The 21,976-nt window shown below is 47.5% G+C and overlaps 1 protein-coding gene across 4 annotated transcripts in view; it reads right to left on the bottom strand.

Moving 5' to 3' along the window:
• Positions 1-237: 237 nt before the first annotated feature.
• Positions 238-21,976, bottom strand: part of LOC310758605 (uncharacterized protein) — a 64,960-nt gene continuing 43,221 nt past the window's right edge. For 3 of the 4 annotated variants that reach the window (XM_083605343.1, XM_083605344.1, XM_083605341.1), the window contains 2 exons: positions 4,590-5,332; positions 238-866 (listed from right to left, as the gene is read on the bottom strand). In XM_083605343.1, coding sequence (XP_083461469.1) covers positions 825-866; positions 4,590-5,332 — 785 coding nt within the window. In that variant the 3' untranslated portion in view covers positions 238-824. The remainder of the gene's footprint in view (positions 867-4,589; positions 5,333-21,976) is intronic. The other variant, XM_083605342.1, reaches the window with a different exon arrangement.

The raw sequence follows: 21,976 nt of genomic DNA, 5'->3' as shown, positions 1-21,976 counted from the left end.
CAGGAAAGCTCCACACAGCAGGCTTCTGTTGTGCCCATTTTGCAGATGAGAACTGAGGCTGGGAAAGCAAATTCCCTGAGACCATCCAGGGAGTTCGCGGCCAAGACTGGAACGGACATACCTTTTGCCAAGTAGGTACAACAACTCGCTTAGCGCTTCTTCATGCAGCTTAACACAAAAGTCTGGGAATGGAAAGCCCCTGCTTAAAACTTCATTTTTAAAAAGAGTTGCTTCTGCGGTTTCCAGCTGATAATTTTATTGGTTTATTCTCTTTGTAAACTGCTTTGAGGTTTTTTTTGTTCGCTTGTTTTTACAATCAGGCGGTGCATAAATTTTATGAAATAAATAATAAATAAATGTAGGATTAACTTTTGATCATTGCATTATTATTATATTTAGTGTTGTGCTCCAGCGATATTAAAAAGTTTTATTATAAACAATTGCAATCACCAATGCGCTTGTGGAAAATGAGGAGGTATAAATAACAAGGGTGTGGCTGTGCTTGTTTTGAGCCCGAGTCTGTTGTTCCACGTGACAACAAGCTCCTGTGCGACTCTTGGAAGACCCATGGACCACCACAACCCCCACACCCTACGACAGAACACCACCACCATCTAAAGCCCTCCACCCGCCAGGTCCCGTGGAAAATGTCTACTGGGGCAGAGGAGAACCCAACACCTGAAATGCTTTCTGGGTCCTAAAAGCCTTTCCGTCTGCCCTCCGTCCGAGGGGCCTGGAAGGAGCCTTGAAAGCTCTGGGGGGCTTGTGTGTCTCCAGTCTTTTCCAGAGTCTTGCCTCTGCTCTTCCGTCACCCCAACCCTGGTTCATACCTCCGCTGGCACGATGGCACCCGGCGTCTCGCCTCCCTGTGGAAGAGAGAAAGAAGGGGAACAAGGAAAGCAAAGCCTGGGGGTTTACTGTATTTTTTGCTCCATAAGATGCACCTAGTTTTTAGAGGAGGAAAACAAGAAAAAAAAATATTCTGAACGAAACAGAGGATGTATGATTTTTGTGGTTCATGCTGTGGCCACGAACATGTGATTTGCCGGTGAGTTTGGGGTGACCCAATGCGAAAATCCTGAGAATCCATGTGGATCCATGCTGGACATTTTTGTGCCATTGCGGCCCCACGAAACAGTGGATGCGTGATTTTTTTGGTACAGGCTGTAGCCATGGACATGCTATGCGATCTGATGGTGAATTTGGGGTGACCCAATGCAAAAATCCTGAGGATTTTTACCTCCCCCCTCCCAGGCAGCCTCCTTTATCACTAGCGTCCGTTATCTCGCTCCCGATCCTACCGATCAGCTGCTTCCTTTCAACACTCCCTTCCCTCTTCAAAAAAAGAGAGCATGATCTGCTTTTTGCCCCTGGGCAATTCAGCTCCAGGGACCACGCATTTGCTCCATAAGACGCACAGACATTTCCCCTTACTTTTTAGGAAGAAAAAAGTGTGTCTTATGGAGCGAAAAATACGGTATGTAATTCCTTACAAATAAACATGCACATATCTGAAAGACCATCTCTCCCCTACAGACCCTTTTTGCCTGCTGAGATGGGGCCCTCTTAGTAATTCTTCAGAGGCTCAGAGCGGGGCCTCCTGGCACAGGGCCTTTTCTGCGGTGGCCCCAAGCTGCGGAAGTTGTGTCTGACACCTTCCTTGTGCCGCTTATGATGAAGACGTTCCTCTTTTGACACTTGAAGTGTATGTTTTTAGGATCCACCTTCTTTTTACGTTTGCAAGTTGTTTGAAACTGTTTTTAATGCTGTGTTTTAATGCTGTAACCTACCCTGGGACCTTAGGATGACAGGCAGGTAGTTAATAATGACGATGATGATCAAAATAGTAGTGGAGAGTGCCCAGCGTTGCTCAGGAATTCAAAGAACCGCCCCTCCCCAAATCAGTACATTTTTGAAATCTGTGGTTGAAATCCATGTAGTTTTGAAATGTCCAGCCTTTTTTGAAAACCTGACATTTGATCTAATGAATGATGAATGATAATGAAAACATTTGCTGCTATAACAACAACAACAACAACAACAACAACAACAACAACAACAATAATAATAATAATAATTTATTTACACCCCGCCCATCTGGCTGGGTTTCCTCAGCCACTCTGGGCGGCTGGCTCCCAATAGAATATTAAAATACAATAGTCTATTAAACATTAAAAGTTTCCCTAAACAGGGCTGCCTTCAGACGTCTTCTAAAAGTCTGGTAGTTGTTGTTCTCTTTGACATCTGGTGGGAGGGTGTTCCACAGGGCGGAGGCCACCACCGAGAAGGCTCTCTTGCAGCGAGGGAACTGCCAGAAGGTCCTCGGCGCTGGACCTCAGTGTCTGGGCAGAGCGATGGGGGTGGAGACGCTCCTTCAGGTATACTGGACCAATACCTTACCCTAAGCAGCTATCTTATCTTTAAAAGACATCTAAAGGCAGCCCTGTTTAGGGAAGTTTTTAATATTTATTGCTGTATTGTTTTTAACACTTGATTGGGAGCCGCCCAGAGTGGCTGGGGAAACTCAGCCAGATGGGCAGGGAATAAATAATAAATTATTATTATATTATTATTACTACTCTTGGTCAGCAGCAGAGGATGCTACTCGGGTCCTGGGGCAAGCCGCCCATAGGAACGGAAATCATTTCAGCTGCCTAAACGGTTTTTATCCTAACTTGTTATAACTTGTTGTTGTTTTTATAATTGCGTTAGAAATAGTTCACTATTTTTCCTAAGCCACTTTTAATCTACATTCATTTGATAAAGAAAAAGGGCAGGGCATTAAAAAAAGATTCACCAAATAAGTAAGACTACCCATTATTTGCTGTTTTCTATGAATCCGTGAGCTCTGCCCTGCAGTGATTACAATCCAGATACTGTTTCCGTAATCATTTAATTCCAAGATGAAAGACAGATGAGTCAGGAGCTCCTTCACTGCGGCGGAAGGTGGCAAGGCTTTCTCAGCCTCTGAATCATGCACAGAGTATCAATCAAATCAGAGGTTGAAATGAGTTCAGGGGCGTTATCCCACGACAAGCGCCCCCCTTATTTATTTTATTTATTTGGGTGAGCTGTATATTCCTTCATATTGCCAGGGACTGGACTGAGGAGCGGAGACGGTATAGATTTAGAACAGTGGTTTGCAGAAGGTCATAGCTCAGAGGCTGCAGAGGGGAAAAGCTGGGAAATTTTGGGAGAGGGGCAGGAGGAAGAAGAAGCTGGCAGACTCAGTGTCTTTGGAAAGCAATCCGGACCCCTCTTCTCCCAGAACTCAGCGGGCATTGAAAGTAGGAGAACAGAAAGCTCAGAGGCAGAAGGCACGGATCAGCCAGCGCAGGGATGACGTAGAATAGGAGAGACGGAGAGGGTGCCATTATCCGAGAGACGGCATTCCTTCGTCTTTCTCTGTGAATATGGAATAAAGTACTGGAGAAGTTCAGCCAGATGGGTGGTTTATAAATAAGAAATTATTATTATTATTATTATTATTATTATTATTATTATTATTATTACTTGGTAAGAACTCTTCTTGTTTATCTACTTCTTGGCTGACACCGTGAGAGGGATCAGATTCCCTGATCCACATATGCAGTCTCCAAGTGGTTTCTTACCATCCTAAGAACACCACAAATAAAAAACTAAACAATTAAAAAAATCACATTTTAGAGCAGCACTCTTAAACATCAGCATGGATGTTCCAATGGATTTATTCGAATACTTTCGAAACGCGAAGATTTCGTTTGGTTTTTATCGTCTCATTTTGCATTGGTGCCTGTATTGCTTGTGAATTGCCTTGAGGCGTCCTTATTGGCCAAAAGGCATCATGTAAATAAAAAGAAAACATAATATAACGCCAGCAGAACAAATACACTGCAGAGGGCCTTCTCGGTGGTGGCGCCCGCCCTGTGGAACGCCCTCCCTTCAGATGTCAAGGAAATAAACAACTACCTGACTTTTAGGAGACATCTGAAGCCAGCCCTGTTTAGGGAAGTTTTTAATGTTTGATGTTTTATTGTGTTTTTAATATTCTGTTGGGAGCCGCCCAGAGTGGCTGAGGAAACCTAGCCAGATGGGCAGGGTAGAAAGAAATTATCACCATTATTATTTAGGGAAAAGGCGAGTTTGCAAAACTGTGTTTGGCATGGAGAGAGAAGGGAGAGAACAGTTTTTCTCCTTCTGCCATAACACTGGAACTCATAGATATCCAAAAAAGTTGAAGGCTGGAAGATTCAGGACAGATAAAAGAAAGTCCTTATTCATGCAGCACGTAGTTAAACTGTGGAACTCACTGCCACAGGAGATAGTGCGGGCCACCAGCCGGGATGGCTTTAAAAGAGGATTGGACAAATTCATGGAGGAGGAGAGGGCTAACGATGGGCAGGGTATAAATAAATAAATAATAATAATAACAATAACAAAACAACAACAACAACAACAACAACAACAACAACAACATACCAGTACATTGGATATGACCTATGGATGATGTGTGCGGCCATATTACCTGTGATGACCTATTCACACATGCAAGAGACCCTTGACAGCTCCCCCTTGGGTGTAACGGGGCCTGATCCCGCAAGGCAGCCTACCTGCATCTCAGCATCGAGGCTCAAGGTCTCGTAGATGTCCTCAAAGTGCTTCTCTGGGATGGGGGGCGGCTCTTCCTCCTCTTCCTGTTTGGGGGCCTGGCGGTGTTTTGCTGGCTGCCACTCCTGCGCTGGCCTGGGCCTCTTGCACACTTTGGCATACATGGCGCTCAGCCTTTTCTCCATGTCATAGCTGGTCTGGACGGGGGCCGCTCCCTCGGGGGTCGGGCCCGGCACCTGGCCCAGGGACTGGCTGCCCTGCAAGGCTGTAGGTGGCTGCACTGGCACCCCACTGGACCCTATAGTCCTCGTGTCCCTCCTGCGCGATTCGGCAGATCCTGCAAGCGGGTCCCCTGGGGTTTCACCACAATCTGCACTGCTAATGATTGGCAAGCCATAGCCCTCCCTTCTTTCCAACCGGTCCCTGGTATATAATGCCCTTTCTCCTTCCTCGATGCTTTCGTAAACTTGGTTGTCGGTGCTCCCATTCAGGGGCTCTGTTTCAGATACACGGGCCTCCTTCGGGGTCATCGGGAGTTTCCTGAACTGCAACGAGCTCGGGGAAGTTGCTCCTGATGCTCCCGAGACACCCAGGTGGTGCGGATCCGACTTTCCAGCCTTCTCCAGAGTTTGGTGGTTTGGGCTAACCGCTCGCATTTCTTTTGGGCCGCTGGCGTTTCTGCGCTCGAAGTCTGCAGCGAAACCGTTCGTTTGCCTCTCCGCCTGATGACTGGCCAAAGAGCTACCTGCAGATAACGATATGCGTTAATACATCATGAGTTGGCTTTGTTTGTTCCAGTTGTGGCAGGAGAGGATAATAGATTAAAAAGTTTCTGCCACTGCTTCTTACAGGTGTGGTGAATTATCCTGGACATCCTTAAATTTTTAATGTTTTTGCATTTCATCTTCTTGGGCTCTGATTCCCCCCCCCCCCCGTGATTTGTTGGTATGTAATGTGTGATTTATAGCAGAGGAATTGTTCATTTTGTGGTCTGATGCTCTTTCATGTTGTTTGGAATTGTCCACTAGGGTCAAGAGGAGCCCATTTGTTATCACTAAAAAATTTTTTATATTGAGGAGGTCCTTATTAAAACTAAGCTTAACATTGTTAAGTGACTTCCACGTATCCCCCTAGTTGAATTTCAATGCATATCATTTTAACGGTTTTCCAAATCAAAGTCCTTCTCATCTTAACTTAATCACTTAACATCTCTTTTTCTTCCCAATTCCACATTGAACATGATAATTCATCACATTACTTATTTAAGTCCTAAGCCCAGTGATTGCAAGCTTTTCCCAATTAATTTAACTAAATAGTCATTAAATACTTCTATTTTCTTTAGAAATGGGAATGATATGCATTTTAATTATATGTTGCTTTGAGTGCTTTTTTGGGGGGGGGGAGAATATAACTCATTTTTAAAAAATAAATGCACATCATCAACAAATGCTCCCTTAAATAATAAGCTCCCAGCAAGAAAGCTAATGCAGTAGGGATCATGGCAAACTGGAAAAAAATTTTTATAAGATATTTATTGAGGTTTTACAAAAACATAAGTTTACAAAATAAAAAAGTCATATATAAAAAAAAAGATACAAAAAAGAGAACCTACAAAAATACATAAAAAAGGAAAAGGGAAGAATAAAAATACAAAATACAAAAAACCAATAAATAAAAAAGAATTAAAAACAAATCCGTTTTTGTAACTTTAAACTCATTTCATACCGGTGACAGACCTTAAACTATACTATGAATCAGCAGCATTCTGCTGGTTGAAAGACTGGCTGCTTCTTGAGAACACAGACATTTTGGGCAAACTGGAAATTTAAACCCAAATATGTGAATCAGGCCAGAGTCATTTACTGGTGCACATTCTAGGCACTGGTGTTCGGAGGGGGGTGAGCGTATCGCACCGGGTGCCATTTGGGGAAAGGGTGCCATCACGGCCGCCTCCCGGGACATGTGCTGCACTCCCGTGCCGTGCTGCACCACACACCACACCCCCCGGGTGATGCACCACACCCCCGGGATGTGTGCCAGACACCCCCCACCTGTTCTTCCCTCCGGGGGCTGCAGCATGTTGCTCCGCCACTGATTCCAGGAACCCAATTTTTAAAAATTTGGGAAATGATATACAATGAATCGAAGAAAATGTTTAAAATGACATTTGTTAGAAAAAACAGAAGCATTTCTATTAGGGATTGTAGGACAAGGCCTGCCAATGAAAATAAAGAATTTATTCATGTATGCTACAAGAGCGCCCATCACTTCCTGGCAAATAGAAGGGGAAGAAAGGGAGGCAGTGAGAGATTTTACTTTCTTGGGCTCCATGATCACTGCAGATGGTGACAGCAGCCATGAAATTAAAAGACGCCTGCTTCTTGGGAGAAAAGCAATGACAAACCTAGACAGCATCTTAAAAAGCAGAGACATCACCTTGCCAACAAAGGTCCGTATAGTTAAAGCTTTGGTTTTTCCAGTAGTGATGTATGGAAGTGAGAGCAGGACCATCAAGAAGGCTGATCGCCGAAGAATGGATGCTTTTGAATTCTGGGGCTGGAGGAGACTCTTGAGAGTCCCATGGACTGCAAGAAGATCAAACCTATCCATTCTGAAGGAAATCAGCCCTGAGTGCTCCCTGGAAGGACAGATCCTGAAGCTGAGGCTCCAAGACTTTGGCCACCTCATGAGAAGAGAAGACTCCCTGGAAAAGACCCTTATGTTGGGAAAGATGGAGGGCACAAGGAGAAGGGGATGACAGAGGACGAGATGGTGGGACAGTGTTCTTGAAGCTACAAACATGAGATTGACCAAACTGCAGGAGGCAGTGGAAGACAGGAGTGCCTGGTGTGCTCTGGTCCAGGGGGTCACGAAGAGGCGGACACGACTAAATGACTAAACAACAACAACAGCGGCAAGAGTCTTGATAGCACAAGGATGGAAGAACGAGGAAACCCCGATAAAGGAACAGTGGCAAGAGAAATTGATGAACTATGCAGAACTGATGAAACTGACATATAAACTGCGAGGTAAGGACAACTGTGACTTGAACGAAGAAGGGGAACTTTTTACAATTTACTTAAAAAGACAACAAAATGAATTCAACTCCTTGGCAGGTTTTGAATAAACATACACAAATTTATTGATTGTCAACACAGCAGATAGATAATATAAGAATTTGTGAAATTTCACAGTATGCAGAGAAATATATGTGTTGAAAAATCAGAGAGAGGAGCTGAGGGAAGGAAATAATGAATACAATATGTTTTGATATTTTGATATGTTGAAATTGTTAATTAAAAAATTTTTTTAAAAAAAGATTCCAGGAACCCAAATATTGAAGGATACGTCGAGGGAAGGGATGTTATTATTAATCGTTGTTATTGTCATGAATATTATTATTATGGTATCCTACCCCTCTTCAAGGAGGCTCCCAAGGCAAATAATAACAAGTAAATAAATGCAGTCAGCCTTAAGACGGCAAGCACAATGCAGCAGGCTTGGACTGTTAAAACTATTTAAACTGTAGCAGCTTCCAAAATGTGGAACTTCTCTCCATAGAGTTGCATCAGCCATCCTCATTATACAGTTTCCATCCTTTGCCGAAGATGCACTGGCTTTTGGACAGTTAAAAATTGTGTGATTCCCCTCCCCATTGGGGCCAGCCTTGTTGTCTGATGGTACATTCTTTGGTTTGCTTATAAATCGTTTTATTGGATTTGAAGGTCTTGTGGTTATACGGTTGTAACTAGGGACGGGAAGAAATTTGACTCGGTTCGCATTTAAAGGCAAATCTACCTCATCTGCACTTTCCAGATCAATACTCCAACCGAAACACAGGCTGCTCTGAATTTTGCAATATATTAATGGGTACAAAACCATGGCAAAGCGTGCATGACAAAAAAATGCATGCATTGGTGAAAAGAACAAGCAAAAAATACATTGTTTTACAGGAAAATGTTTTGCAAAAAAAAAGAAAGAGGTGAAATTGCACACAAAGCTGTACTATATATTAGGAGAGGTTTGCACTAAAATACCGATGAATTTTCACATGGACATTTTAGCAAGAATGGAAATGCACAAGTGATGTGGAACTGTAGAGAACCGAGATTAAGGTTGGAAAAGTGAGAAATGGAGAGGAACTTAACTTGACAGATTCACACCCACCCACTTGCAACCCCCTGTAGGACAGATAAGAGGCCTCTTCAAGAAATTAATGGCTAAAAAAATCCACTGCACCTCTGTGCCATAGGCCTTGAGCAAATAAATATATTTTAAGTGGCAATTGGGTGGGGGGAAGTGAACCCTGAAGGATGATGTTGAAGTTACTTTCTAGTTTCCAGATCTTCACTTGCACGAAAGTTTGAAGCACAACTCAGGCAGAAAATGTAAAGAAAGAACTAATGTTTCTGAAGGCAGGCCTGTTTAGGGGAGCTTTTAATATTTGATGAATTATTGTATTTTAATATTTTGCCAGCAATGACAAACCTAGACAGCATCTTAAAAAGCAGAGACATCACCTTGCCCACAAAGGTCCGTATAGTTAAAGCTATGGTTTTCCCAGTATGGAAGAGAGAGCTGGACCATAAAGAAGGCTGATGGCCAAAGAATGGATGCTTTTGAATTCTGGTGCTGGAGGAGACTCTTGAGAGTCCCATGGACTGTAAGAAGATCAAACCTCTCCATTCTGAAGGAAATCAGCCCTGAGTGCTCACGGGAAGGACATATCCTGAAGCTGAGGCTCCAAGACTTTGGCCACCTCAGGAGAAGAGAAGACTCCCTGGAAAAGACCCTGATGCTAGGAAGGATGGAGGGCACAAGGAGAAGGGGACGACAGAGGACGAGATGGAGGGACAGTGTTCTCGAAGCTACCAGCATGAGTTTGACCAAACTGCGGGAGGCAGTGGAAGACAGGAGTGCCTGGCGTACTCTGGTCCAGGGGGTCACAAAGAGTCGGACGCGAATAAAGGACTAAACGACAACAACATTTTGCTGGAAGCCACCCAGAGTGGCTGCAGAAACCCAGCCAGATGGGCAGGGTATACATCATTATGATGATGATGATGATGATGATGATGATGCATCCCTGATTCCCACTGTGCACCTTAGAACACCCCATATTCTATATCTCCATGAACATAGGAAGCTGTCTTATACTGAGTCACACCGTTGAGCCCATCTAGCTCAGTATTGTCCACACGGGCTGGCAGAAGCTCTTTAAGATTTCAGGCAGGGGACATTTGCCAGCCTTACCTGACTCTCCCCTTTCAGACTGGTAATAGTTTTCTGCAATAAAACTGGTTGTGTCTGCACAACACTCACGAACACGTGAACGAGCTCACGGGAAAGAGCACGGAGGCATCGCAGGCTGTGATGTGCTCTGGTAAATCAGGCTGCAAGGATCAGTGCCTCGGAAAGGTGAGGGACAGAGGAAGGGCGTGGCCCTGCAGGTGTGCGAGGAGTAGCTGGGCGGACAGAGGATCAAGCGGGCATTTTTGCAAAGCCTTGACACTGCTCTTTCCCATCACCACAAACAGCACCAAAGTCTTTGATCCTGCGGTTACAGTTCGGGTTTTCTGCAAAGCAAACACTGGTTCGGCAAGTATCTCCGACGAAGGGCCCCACCTTGGCTCAAGCCACGCCACCAGTTTGTTTCCCTGCCAGGGAATTTGCACGCTTCACAAGAAGTGTGTGTGAGCAGAATCCAGGCTTTCCTTTCCTCTCCTGTTTTTGCAGCGAATCTGTTCCCCGCAACACCTTGGCAATCGTTTGGCCCAGCGCCAACGCTTGTAATAAGTTTGTTCCTTTGGTTAAGCGTTTAAAGCCACGGAACAGGTTCCAACACTGTCGGCAGAAGCTGTCAATTGCTGGGTCTGGCAGAGAGAACTCGCCCGGCAGGTTCGCTCTGCGGAAGATGAAATAACCGAGCGCAGTCTAGTGGGTTGGCCTTGGACCAGAGAGGCTTTAGAGGCTGTGCCTGCATTTCCCTCCCCACCCTACCCCCCCCCCACGGAGCAAACACCAGTTTTGCAAGGTGGGGGCGGGTGGAAGGGTTGACCTCTTCATCCTCCCCTTGGCGCTGCTCTGATTCAGAGAGCCCCGTGGCTGCTTCAGATCATAAAACTGGCTCCCACATCACATGTGCCAGTGCAGCGGCGTGGTTGCAGTGTTGGAGCTGGGCCTGGGAAGCCAGGGTTCGAATCCTGGCTTGGTGGTGAAGCTCGTTGGGTGACCTTGGGATGGTGACACTGCCTCTCTCAGCCTACCTTTCAGGGTTGTTGTGGGGTCTAAATATAGGCCATCTTGAGCTCCTTTGGAGGAAAAGATGGGATGTAAATGCAATTAATCTCCATAATAATGAACCGACCACATGAATTGACCTGGACCCTGCAATCATCATCTCAGGCCTTCTTTGCATCCCTCCGCCGTGAGAGGTCCAGGAAGTGGCAACACGAGAACGGGGCCTTCTCTGCAGTGGCCCCCCGTCTTTGGAATGCTCTGCCCAGGGAGGTTCCTAGAGATGGAAGCCCCGTGTGGCTCAAATGGTTTGGCTCTATTCATTCCATAAGATTTATACGCCACTTGGTTGCTAAAAAAACAACAATCTCAAAGCGGTTTGCGAAGAAGATAAAACAAAAAAACCAATAAGAAAACCTAGCAGCAATAATGTAAGTCTTTCAAAGAGTTAAAATAGCAAGAAACTGAAAACTTGCATTAACTTTCTAAATATCTGGGCAGGCTCTAGTCTTGTGGTGTGCTTGTGTATGTACACACCAGTGCCGGATTTATGTATAAGCTAAGCAAGCTATACAGCTTCGGGCCCCGCTCTCTTGGGGACCCCCCAAAAAAATTAAAAGGAAAGAAACCTGGATGTACATTTCCAAAATATAACATAGGTAAAGGTAAAGGGACCCCTGACCGTTAGGTCCAGTCGCGGACGACTCTGGGGTTGTGGCGCTCATCTCGCTTTCCTAGCCAAGGGAGCCGGCGTACAGCTTACGGGTCATGTGGCCAGCATGACTAAGCCGCTTCTGGTGAACCAGGGCAGAGCACAGAAACACCGTTTACCTTCCCGCCAGAGCGGTACCTATTTATCTACTTGCACTTTGACGTGCTTTTGAACTGCTAGGTTGGCAGGAGCTGGGACTGAGCAACGGGAGCTCACCCTGTCGCGGGGATTCAAACTGCCGACCTTCTGATCGGCAAGCCCAAGAGGCTCAGTGGTTTAGACCACAGCGCCACCCGCGTCCCTCCTAAAATATAACATAAAAACCAATAAAATAAAACCTACATACAGCAACAGTGTTTTGTGTTGTGTATGGACCTATTAGGTCCATAAATTACCATGCAGCATATATTTAACACAAAAAATAGCGACAATTGTTGACAAAGGACAGCTAGACATATAAAGGGCCCCATTACCTTCAATAGCTTAGGGCCTCATCAATCCTAAAAACTGCCCAGGTACACACAGAAAAAGGGAAGGGAATCCCCTGCTATCTAACTGGAAGCTTATTCACTGCTTTGATACTATCCCTAATAATACTTTTTTAAAAGAGGAACTAAAAAGGGATGCCTGACTCCTAACCAAGCCTGTTCACAACATAAACAGAACAGGGATGTCCTGTCTAGGACGGAAGGAAGGAAGGAGCAAGGACCCTGAGGTTTCCATGCAGAGAAGGGGATTTTTCTGCCTTGCACTGACTTCCGCAAACACATGTTATTCTGGCTCCGCTGTTCTGCCACCGGGTACTGCCAAGCAGCCTGCTTATTGAGCCTTCGCCCTGATTCGTTGGCAGGGAGATTAGTTGCCCGGCTATTGAACGCACGCCCATTCTGGTTTGTTTGTGGGCAAGTTTCATGACTTCGGGTCAAAGCAAGTGCCTTATCACTTTCCTTTTCGCCAAAAGTCTGGGGAACGTGGAGTTTGTTGCGGCAGAGCTCAAAACAAACTAGGATCGTGCAGCCTGAATTTTCTGGACATGTCAGTGAATCCCTAGCCCCCAAACGGCGACAGGTTCCCAGCAGTAAGACCCCCTGGAAGGAAATGTTTCTGCTTCTGTTCTGCAGAGATTCAGCATTGCACAAATTCCAAATGCAGTGAAGTTGTGCCTGGGAACATAGGAAGCTGTCTAACCTCAGACCATTGCTCCATGTAACTTAGTACTTCCTGCCCTGGCTGGCAGCAGCCCTTCCCTGTTTCAAGCAGGACTCTCCACTGTAAGAGCTAGTCCAGAGTTTCCCAAAACTTGGGTTTCCAGCTGTTGTTGGACTACAGCTCCCATCATCCCTAGCTAGCAGGACCGGTGGTCAGGGATGATGGGAATTGTAGTCCAGAAACGGCCCAGGTTTGGGTAACCCTGAGCAAGTCAACAGTGGACTTTAAACAGAAGCTGGATGGCCACCTGTCATTGATGCTATAGTTGAGATTTGTGCATTGCAAGGGGTTGGGCTGGATGACCCCTGGGGTCCCTTCCAACTCTGATTCTATGCTTCTGCAAATGCAATTAACAAACAATGGGAGAAATTGGAAGGATCTCAAAAGAGAAGATAGACAGGGATTGGAAGGTGTTTAAAGGATACTTGCAAAACCATATTGAAAAATCAGAACTATTAGAATAAACAAGTTCCGTTTTAGATACTGAAATACTAAATAAGATGGATAACAATGTGTAATAGAAAAAAGAAGCATGAAATTAGGTTAAAGGTGTGTGAAAGAAAGTAATAGAAGTGGAAAGAAATTGCAATTTGAGTAGATTGGAAGTCTAACACAAAGGTGGGGTGAGGGGTGGTGGATGGTGATGGGAAAAGGAATTATCTGTGGGACTGAATGTAGGTATGTTTGAATATTTTTAAGGATTGTACGAAATGTATGTTCGTATGCTTGTATATTCGCAATATGTGTGCATTAATGCTGAATTATTTTAACAATAAAAACTTTTCAAAAAAAATAATAATAATGGCACAACTGTCCTTGCAAAGGGGTTTTGTGGTTCTCTTCCCCTGGATTAAAGTGTTAAGCGTCCAGTGCTCTCAAATTTTTGTTTCTGCTCTGCAGCCAGGGCAGGGAGGCCATGTCAACGCACAGCAACACACGCCCAGCTCTATCCAGGGCTGGCTGCCCACAGCTCAGCACTGTCTTCTCAACTCTCCAAATGCCCTGGCTCCTTCTCAGCAAAGAGTTGCTCGCCAGCAAACCGCAATGACTCATCAGGCTTGGCTCTTCAGGTGCCGGGAGCCACACAAGCACACAAACATGTCCCATGCCTGCGCCCCATGCCTGGAGGGCACCCCCAGAACACCCCAGGCTCAGGAGTCAAGAAGTCTCCGCTGACCACTCTCTGGCTGCTCAGGAGATTCGTCCGCGGTGCAAGGGGTGTGTGATCCCTCTGGCTGGAATATGTCTTCCCCCACAGCTCCAGCCTTGCACTCAAGCCAACAGCAGTTTGGTGTTGAATTACTGCTAGAAGATTCCCCCGTCTCTGGGGGAAGCAGGAGCAAGCAAAAGAAGAAATGTGGTCAGCACTGGAGCGGAGCATTAACTGTTTCTACCAGAACGGCCGTGTCAGGCTCCTGCAGCTGGGTAGGCGAAGGGGTGGGTGTTTCGCACGCAGAATGTCCCAAGTTCAAGTCCCCAGCATCTAAAGGCAAGGCAGGGCCAGACCTCTGTAAGAGCCGCGGCCAAACAATGTGGAAAATACCGGGGTAGGTGGATGCAGGTGGCGCTGTGGGTTAAACCACTGAGCCTAGGACTTGCTGATCAGAAGGTCGGTGGTTCGAATCCCCGCAACAGGGTGAGCTCCTGTTGCTCGGTCCCTGCTCCTGCCAACCTAGCAGTTCGAAAGCACGTCAAAGTGCAAGTAGATAAATAGGTACCGCTCCTGCGGGAAGGTAAACTGCATTTCTGTGCGCTGCTCTGGTTTCACCAGAAGCGGCTTATTCATGCTGGCTACATGACCCGGAAGATGTATGCCGGCTCCCTCGGCCAATAAAGCAAGATGATCGCCACAACCCCAGAGTCGTCCATGACTGGACCTAATGGTCAGGGGTCCCTTCACCTTTTTAGGTGGACCAAAGGCACATTTAGTATACCTGAAGGAGCGTCTCCACCCCCATCGTTCAGCCTAGACACTGAGGTCCAGCGCCGAGGGCCTTCAGGCAGTTCCCTCAGTGCGAGAAGTGAAGTTACGGGGAACCAGGCAAAGGGCCTTCTTGGTAGTGGCACCCACCCTGTGGAACACCCTCCCATCAGATGTCAAGGAGATAAACAACTATCTGACATTTAGAAGACATCTGAAGGCAGCCCTGTTTAGAGGAGTTTTTTAAAGTTTGATGTTTTATTCTGTTTTTAATGTTCTGTTGAAAGCTGCCCAGAGTGGCTGAGGAAACCTAGCCAGATGGGTGGGGTAGGAATAAATCATCATCATCATCATCATCATCATCATCATCATCATCATTGTTATTTAGGAAAAAGGCGAGTGAGAGACGAGTTTGCAAAATTGTGTGTGGCATGGAGAGAGAAGGGAGAGAACAGTTTTTCTCCTTCTGCCATAACACTGGAACTCATAGATATCCAACAAAGTTGAAGGCTGGAAGATTCAGAACAGATAAAAGAAAGTCCTTATTCATGCAGCACGTAGTTAAACTGTGGAACTCACTGCCACAGGAGACAGTGCGGGCCACCAGCCGGGATGGCTTTAAAAGAGGATTGGACAAATTCATGGAGGAGGAGAGGGCTAACGATGGCTACTGGCCACGATGGCAAAGCTCTGCCTCCACAGCTGGAAGCAGCAATTCTTCTGAATAGCAGTTGTCGGAAACTACAGGAGGAGAGAGTTGCTCTTCGGTTCGAATCCTGATTGTGGGTTTCACACGGGCACCTCATTGGGCACTGTGAGAACAGGATGCTGGACTAGATGGGGCACTGGGTTGGACTAGATTAGGGGTCAGCAAACATTTTCAGCAGGGGGCCGGTCCACTGTCCCTCAGACCTTGTGGGGGGCCGGACTATATTTTTGGGGGGGGAAATGAATGAATTCCCATGCCCCACAAATAACCCAGAGATGCATTTTAAATAAAAGCACACATTCTACTCATGTAAAAACATGCTGATTCCCGGACTGTCCGCAGGCCGGATTGAGAAGGCGATTGGGCCAGATCCAGCCCCCGGGCCTTAGTTTGCCTACCCATGGACTAGAATCAGGCATGTCCAACAGGTAGATCGTGATCTACCGGTAGATCGTGAGAGTATCCCAGGTAGATCGCAGGATGAAGTTTAGTGATCGCCTTTGGCCAACCCTCCCCTAAAGATCACAGCCGGTCTTTTTATACTGTGAGTAGATCACAGTCTCTTTGGAGTTAGACATGCGTGGTTGTCAGGGTCCCTTCCACCTCTACTGTTCTATGAGTACAGCTAACCACACTACCTTCTTGGGAGAAAAGCAATGACAAACCTAGACAGCATCTTAAAAAGCAGAGACATCACCTTGCCAACAAAGGTCTGTATAGTTAAAACTATGGTGTTCCCAGTAGTGATGTATGGAAGTGAGAGCTGGACCATAAAGAAGGCTGATGGCCGAAGAATTGATGCTTTTGAATTCTGGTGCTGGAGGAGACTCTTGAGAGTCCCATGGACTGCAAGAAGATCCAACCTCTCCATTCTGAAGGAAATCAGCCCTGAGTGCTCACGGGAAGGACAGATCCTGAAGCTGAGGCTCCAATACTTTGGCCACCTCATGAGAAGAGAAGACTCCCTGGAAAAGACCCTGATGTTGGGAAAGATGGAGGGCACAAGGAGAAGGGGACGACAGAGGACGAGATGGTGGGACAGTGTTCTTGAAGCTACCAGCATGAGTTTGACCAAACTGCGGGAGGCAGTGGAAGACAGGAGTGCCTGGTGTGCTCTGGTCCAGGGGGTCACAAAGAGTCAGACACGACTAAACAACAACAACCACACTACAGGGTCTCTGATGTGTCTGAAACAAAATCCAAATGAATCTCTGCCCTTCCACCCTCCACCTACAATGCGGTCTGTGCTTCAGGCTTTCTGCCCTGAGAATTAAAAACGGCTGCCTGCGGGGAGTTAAAGGGATTGTTCTCTTTGCTCTCTGTGAACTCAGGGATAAAGATCAAAAAGGTCTGAAAGCTGGGCTGGGAGTGGGTGTGGAGAGGTGAAAGTAAAGCCCCTTTTCTGTTCCAGGGAAATCTCCTCCCAATGCATAGCCCAGGCTTCCCCAACCTGGTGCCCTCCTGATGCGTGGGACTACGGCTCCCATCACTGCCCCCCACCAGCACAACTGTCCAGAACATGTGGAGGGCACCAGGTTGGAGCAGGCTGCCGCCATCTCGCCCCTGGCCACAGCCTAGCCGGAATCACCCAGATGTCCCCTTAAAACCACCATCTCCATCTGGCGGATAATCCACGTTAAATAGATTCCAATCGCCTTACACTCGCGGCAGGCAGAGGCATCTCGGGACTTATGCCGGAGAGACCCTCCAAGAGGGGGAAGCCCACCACATCACTTATATTCATGCACAAAAGGGCTGTTAACTTGGGCGGGGGGGGCAGTGCACTTGCCTGAGCATCGCCCCAGAGCCACAGGGTTCCATCCTCTCCCCCATGCTTTTTAACATCTACATGCAGCCGCTGGGAGAGATCATCAGGGGGTTAGGGCTGGTTGTCCATCAGTATGCAGATGATACCCAGCTCTACCTCTCTTTCAGATCAGAACCAGTAAAGGCGGTGAATGTCCTGTGTGAGTGTCTGGAGGCGGTTGGAGGATGGATGGCGGCTAACAGATTGAGGTTGAATCCTGACAAGACAGAAGTACTGTTTTTGGGGGACAGGAGGCGGGTGGGTGTGGGGGACTCCCTGGTCCTGAATGGGGTAACTGTGCCCCTGAAGGACCAGGTGTGCAGCCTGGGGGTCATTTTGGACTCACCGCTGTCCATGGAGACACAGGTCAATTCTGTGTCCAGGGCAGCTGTCCACCAGCTCCACCTGGTACGCAGGATGAGACCCTCCCTGCCCGCGGACTGTCTCACCAGAGTGGTGCATGCTCTAGATATCTCCCGCTTGGACTACTGCAATTTGGTCTGCATGGGGCTACCTTTGAAGGTGATCCAGAAACTGCAACTAATCCAGAACGCGGCAGCTAGACTGGTGACTGGGAGCAGCCGCCGAGACCATATGACACTGGTCCTGAAAGACCTACATTGGCTCCCAGTACGTTTCCGAGCACAATTCAAAGTGTTGGTGCTGACCTTTAAAGTCCTAAACAGCCTCGGTCCAGTATACCTGAAGGAGCGTCTCCACCCCCATCGTTCTGCCCAGACACTGAGGTCCAGCTCCGAGGGCCTTCTGGCAGTTGCCTCTTTGCGAGAAGCCAAGTTACAGGGAACCAGGCAGAGGGCCTTCTCGGTGGTGGCGCCCTCCCTGTGGAACGCCCTCCCACCAGATGTCAAAGAGATAAACAACTACCTAACATTTAGAAGACTTCAGGGAAGTTTTTAATGTGTGACATTTTAATGTATTTTTAATCTTTGTTGGAAGCCGCCCAGAGTGGCTGGGGAAATCCAGCCAGATGGGCGGGGTACAAATAATAAATTATTATTGTTATTATTATTATTATTATTATTACTTGGATCCTGCAGAGTGGCCTGAGAAGCGGGACAAGAGCTACCATCAAATAACCAAAGGGCTGTCCCATGGGAGGTGGAGCAAGACAGCTTTCTGCTGCTCTGATGTGGAGGACCCAATCCGATGGGTTCAAATGGCAAGAAAGTAGATTCCGACTAAACATTCAGAAGAATTTTCCGCCCACCAGTGGAATGGCCTCCCTCAGAAAGTGATGGACTCTCCTTCCTTGGAGGTTTTTAAGCAGAGGTTGCATGGCCATCTGTCAGGGATGCTTTAGCTGAGATTCCTGCACTGCAAGGAGTTGGACTGGATGAGCCTTGGGGTCCCATTCCAGCTCTATGATTACAGGGGTGGATTGAAGGCTTCGTTGTAAACGTGGGCCAGCTGTGGAACTTCGCAGCAGTGGCGTAGCATGGGGGTGTAGGGGGGCCCGGCCGCACCGGGCGCAACATCTGGGGGGGGCGCGCTCGCAGCCTCCGGAGTCGCCGAAGAGCCTCGGGCGCAGGCTGTAGCAGAGTCCCATGTCTCGCGGAACCGACGAGCTGTGCGTGCGTCCGGGCTGAAGGCGTCCAGCAGGCAGCGGCTCTCAGCGCTCGCCATGGTCCCCGCGCGTCAGGGCCACGGAGGGCGCGCCAGGCAGCCCCTCCTCACAGCCCCGCTGCAGCTGCTGGGCCATGTTGCATTTTCCTCGCCTCTCTGCCCTCCTCCTCCTCCGGGCAAGCGGCGTCGTTTGGGCGGCAGCGGCAGTGGCAACTCGCCTCAGATCACCTGACACGGACCCGCTGCCGCCGCCGTGGCTACCTTACCGTAAATACCCCAGCCCAGGCAGCAGCAAGAAGCTGGCAGCGGTGGCAGGTTAGGGGTTAGGGGGCGCAAGTTACTTGCCTTGCCCCGGGTGCTGACAACCCACGCTACACCGCTGCTTCACAGAGTCGTCATTACCCAACATCCCAATCTATAACATGCCCTGAATTAGGTTCTTCTGGCAGAGATGGCCTTTAACTACAGAGGGGGGAATATGGCAGCTGCACCTAAGCAGCAGGTTCAGGGAAGAATTAAAATGTCTGGGAAATGGGAAGTGATGTAGTTCAGGCCACCGTTCCATTAAATCAGTAGGACTCACTTCCAAATAATGTGTAAGATACAGGTGTACTTTGGTTGCTGAACGGAATCTGTTCTGGAAGTCCGTTCGACTTCCGAAAATGTTCGAAAACCAAGACACGGCTTCCAATTGGCTGCAGGAGCTTTCTGCACTCAATTGGAAGCCTCAGAAGAATGTTCGCAAACCAGAACACTCACTTCCGGGTTTGCGGCATTTGGGAGCCAAAACGGATGAGTACCAAGGCGTTTGACAACTAAGGTATGACTGTACTTCCACATGGCAGTTTACTGTGGTCTCAGCCCTGCTCTGCCTTCCAAGTTTTGTACAGTGTCTGCACAATGCCATCCTCATCGAAATACGAGCCCTTATTATTTCCCCCCATTATTAATTGTTCCATGGAGTTCATGGGAAGTGTTCTGCTGGAGAGTGTTCCCTCCCCCCCCCCCCGGCCGGTCCCTAAAATATCAGAATTCCACTCCACAGCAACTCTGAGCAGGGCCTTCTGTGTGGTTGCCCCTGCTCTGTGGAAAACCATCCCTGGTGAGAAACGATGGGTGCCCACAATCTGTCCTTTTTGCAAACAACTGAAGGCATTTTTTTTTTTGAGACAAGCTTGGGTGGAATGGTCTCTAGCCTTTATATTCATCTTGCATTGCTTAAAAAACCTTTCTTCGGTTTGCTTTTTTGCATGGTTTCGAAAACTTTATTAACTGTTTTTATGGCGTGTCTGCAAACTGCCTTGAGACACGCATTAAAAAGTCAGTTGACCGGTTGACTGATGGGCGGGTGGAATAAAACCAATCAATAAATGTGTCAGAATTGAATACGCTCCCAGCCAGGTTCCACCTGCCTTCCTCAGCTCCCAGGAGATGTTGTTTTGATGCTCCCTCTCAGTATCTTATCTCTCATCGCCTCCCAGGAACTGATTGCACACACCTCCCTGGTTTCTTGACTCCCATGGGACAGGTTTCTGACTCGCCCACGGCTAGAGAAGAGGGAGCCACGCTTGCCAGCCGCTTTCTGGCACACACACACACCCGCCGCCATAGTGGTCAGGCTCAGGAAACCACTTTGCAAGGCTTATGACATCACCAGGAGGTAACGTGTGGCCATGAGCAATGCCAACAGGAGATTCGGCAGCAACATGTGGGAGTGTCTGGTGTGCCAAGTGACAGTGGAAGAACCACATTTAGGCATGTGCCAAGGCAGGCCTGGGGGCCTAATCATCCGGCCCGCCAGTTGGTTTAATCTGGACCCTGCAGCAGTTTATTTTCTGGGGGGGGGGAATTCTTAAAAAAGCTCAACAACTTTGGGGTAAAATACCAAAACATCAACAACATCAATCCTAAAAAAAGGTCAACAACTCTTTTGTCGGCCCTCACATATGTTCACTTCATCAAACCCGGCCCTCTTTGAAAAAAATTTGGACACCCCTGACATACGTAGTTAAACTATGGCGTCTCCACCTCCATCGTTCTGCCCGGACACTGAGGTCCAGCGCCGAGGGCCTCCTGGCTGTCACCTAATTGTGAGAAGCAAATCTACAGGGAACCAGGCAAAGGGCCTTCTTGGTAGTGGCACCTGCCCTGTGGAACGCCTCCCATCAGATGTCAACGAGATAAACAACTACCAGACTTTCTCTAGCCCAACTCCGTGCAAAGCAGGAATCACAGCTAAAGCATCTTTGGCAGGTGGCCCCCCCAAAAAACCTCTGCTTAAAAACCTCCAAGGAAGGAGAGGTCCCCCATTTCCAAGGTAGCGCAGTCACTCCACCGCTTCCCGAAGCGCAAAAAGTCTGGTAAGAACAGCGATGGGAAATGGTGCTGGAAAGGATAACAGCCACTAGCTTGCAATGGTGTGTGTAACAAGAGGAATGCTCTGTATGTGAATGACACCGTTTAACCCCTGTGCAAGTTTTGCGTGAGCCGGTCAGCTGCCTGGAAGTAGCCAAGAATTGCTCGCTTCCGCCTGAGATGCCCCAGGCATTAAGGTCATCCGAGGAAGTCGTTCATAGGGTTCCCTGCCTCCCATCTCCATGGGATTTGGCAGGTGGAGACAGAAAACTGGGCTTTCTCAGTGCTCGTTCTCTGCTTCTTAAAAAAAATGCCCCCCTTGCACATGGCCTCCCCCTACAAATTTCAGGCACCACATGGAAACACATTTATTTGGCTGTGGCTTTCAAAGGCTGGTTGCTTTCATTTGCCGGCTGCTTTCAGTGTTTTATGGGTTTATTGCTGTTTTTATTGTTTTCGTGACCTTTACAGTTCTGTTTTGTTTCTGCAGTTCTTCTGCATTTAATTTGGCCTTGTTTTTTTAAAAAAAACGTGCTTGCCACCTTGGAAGAAATAACATTCACTTTAGAAGGCAGGATAAGAAATTGACTAAATAAAAATAGGTGTGTGAAGGGGTATTTAGCAGAGGAGCTTTGCTGAAGGGATTTGCTAGGTTAGGGATGAGGGGTGGAGGGAATTGGGTTCTGTTCTCACTTAAAAGGGAACCGGCCCGATTTGCTATTTCCAAAATAAAAAGCAGACCAAAAACACAGGCACCCTTCAAAAAACGCAGTTCTCTGAATCTTGCAATGTAGTTCTCCGGCTAAGTGATGTATAAAGGTAAAGGGGTAAAGGGACCCCTGACCACTAGGTCCA

This window comes from Podarcis filfolensis (genome assembly GCF_964270895.1).
Source record: "Podarcis filfolensis genome assembly, chromosome: 3".
Taxonomy (NCBI): domain Eukaryota; kingdom Metazoa; phylum Chordata; class Lepidosauria; order Squamata; family Lacertidae; genus Podarcis; species Podarcis filfolensis.
The sequence above is the reverse complement of the archived record's forward strand: the minus strand, read 5'-3'. Positions and strand labels throughout refer to the sequence as shown.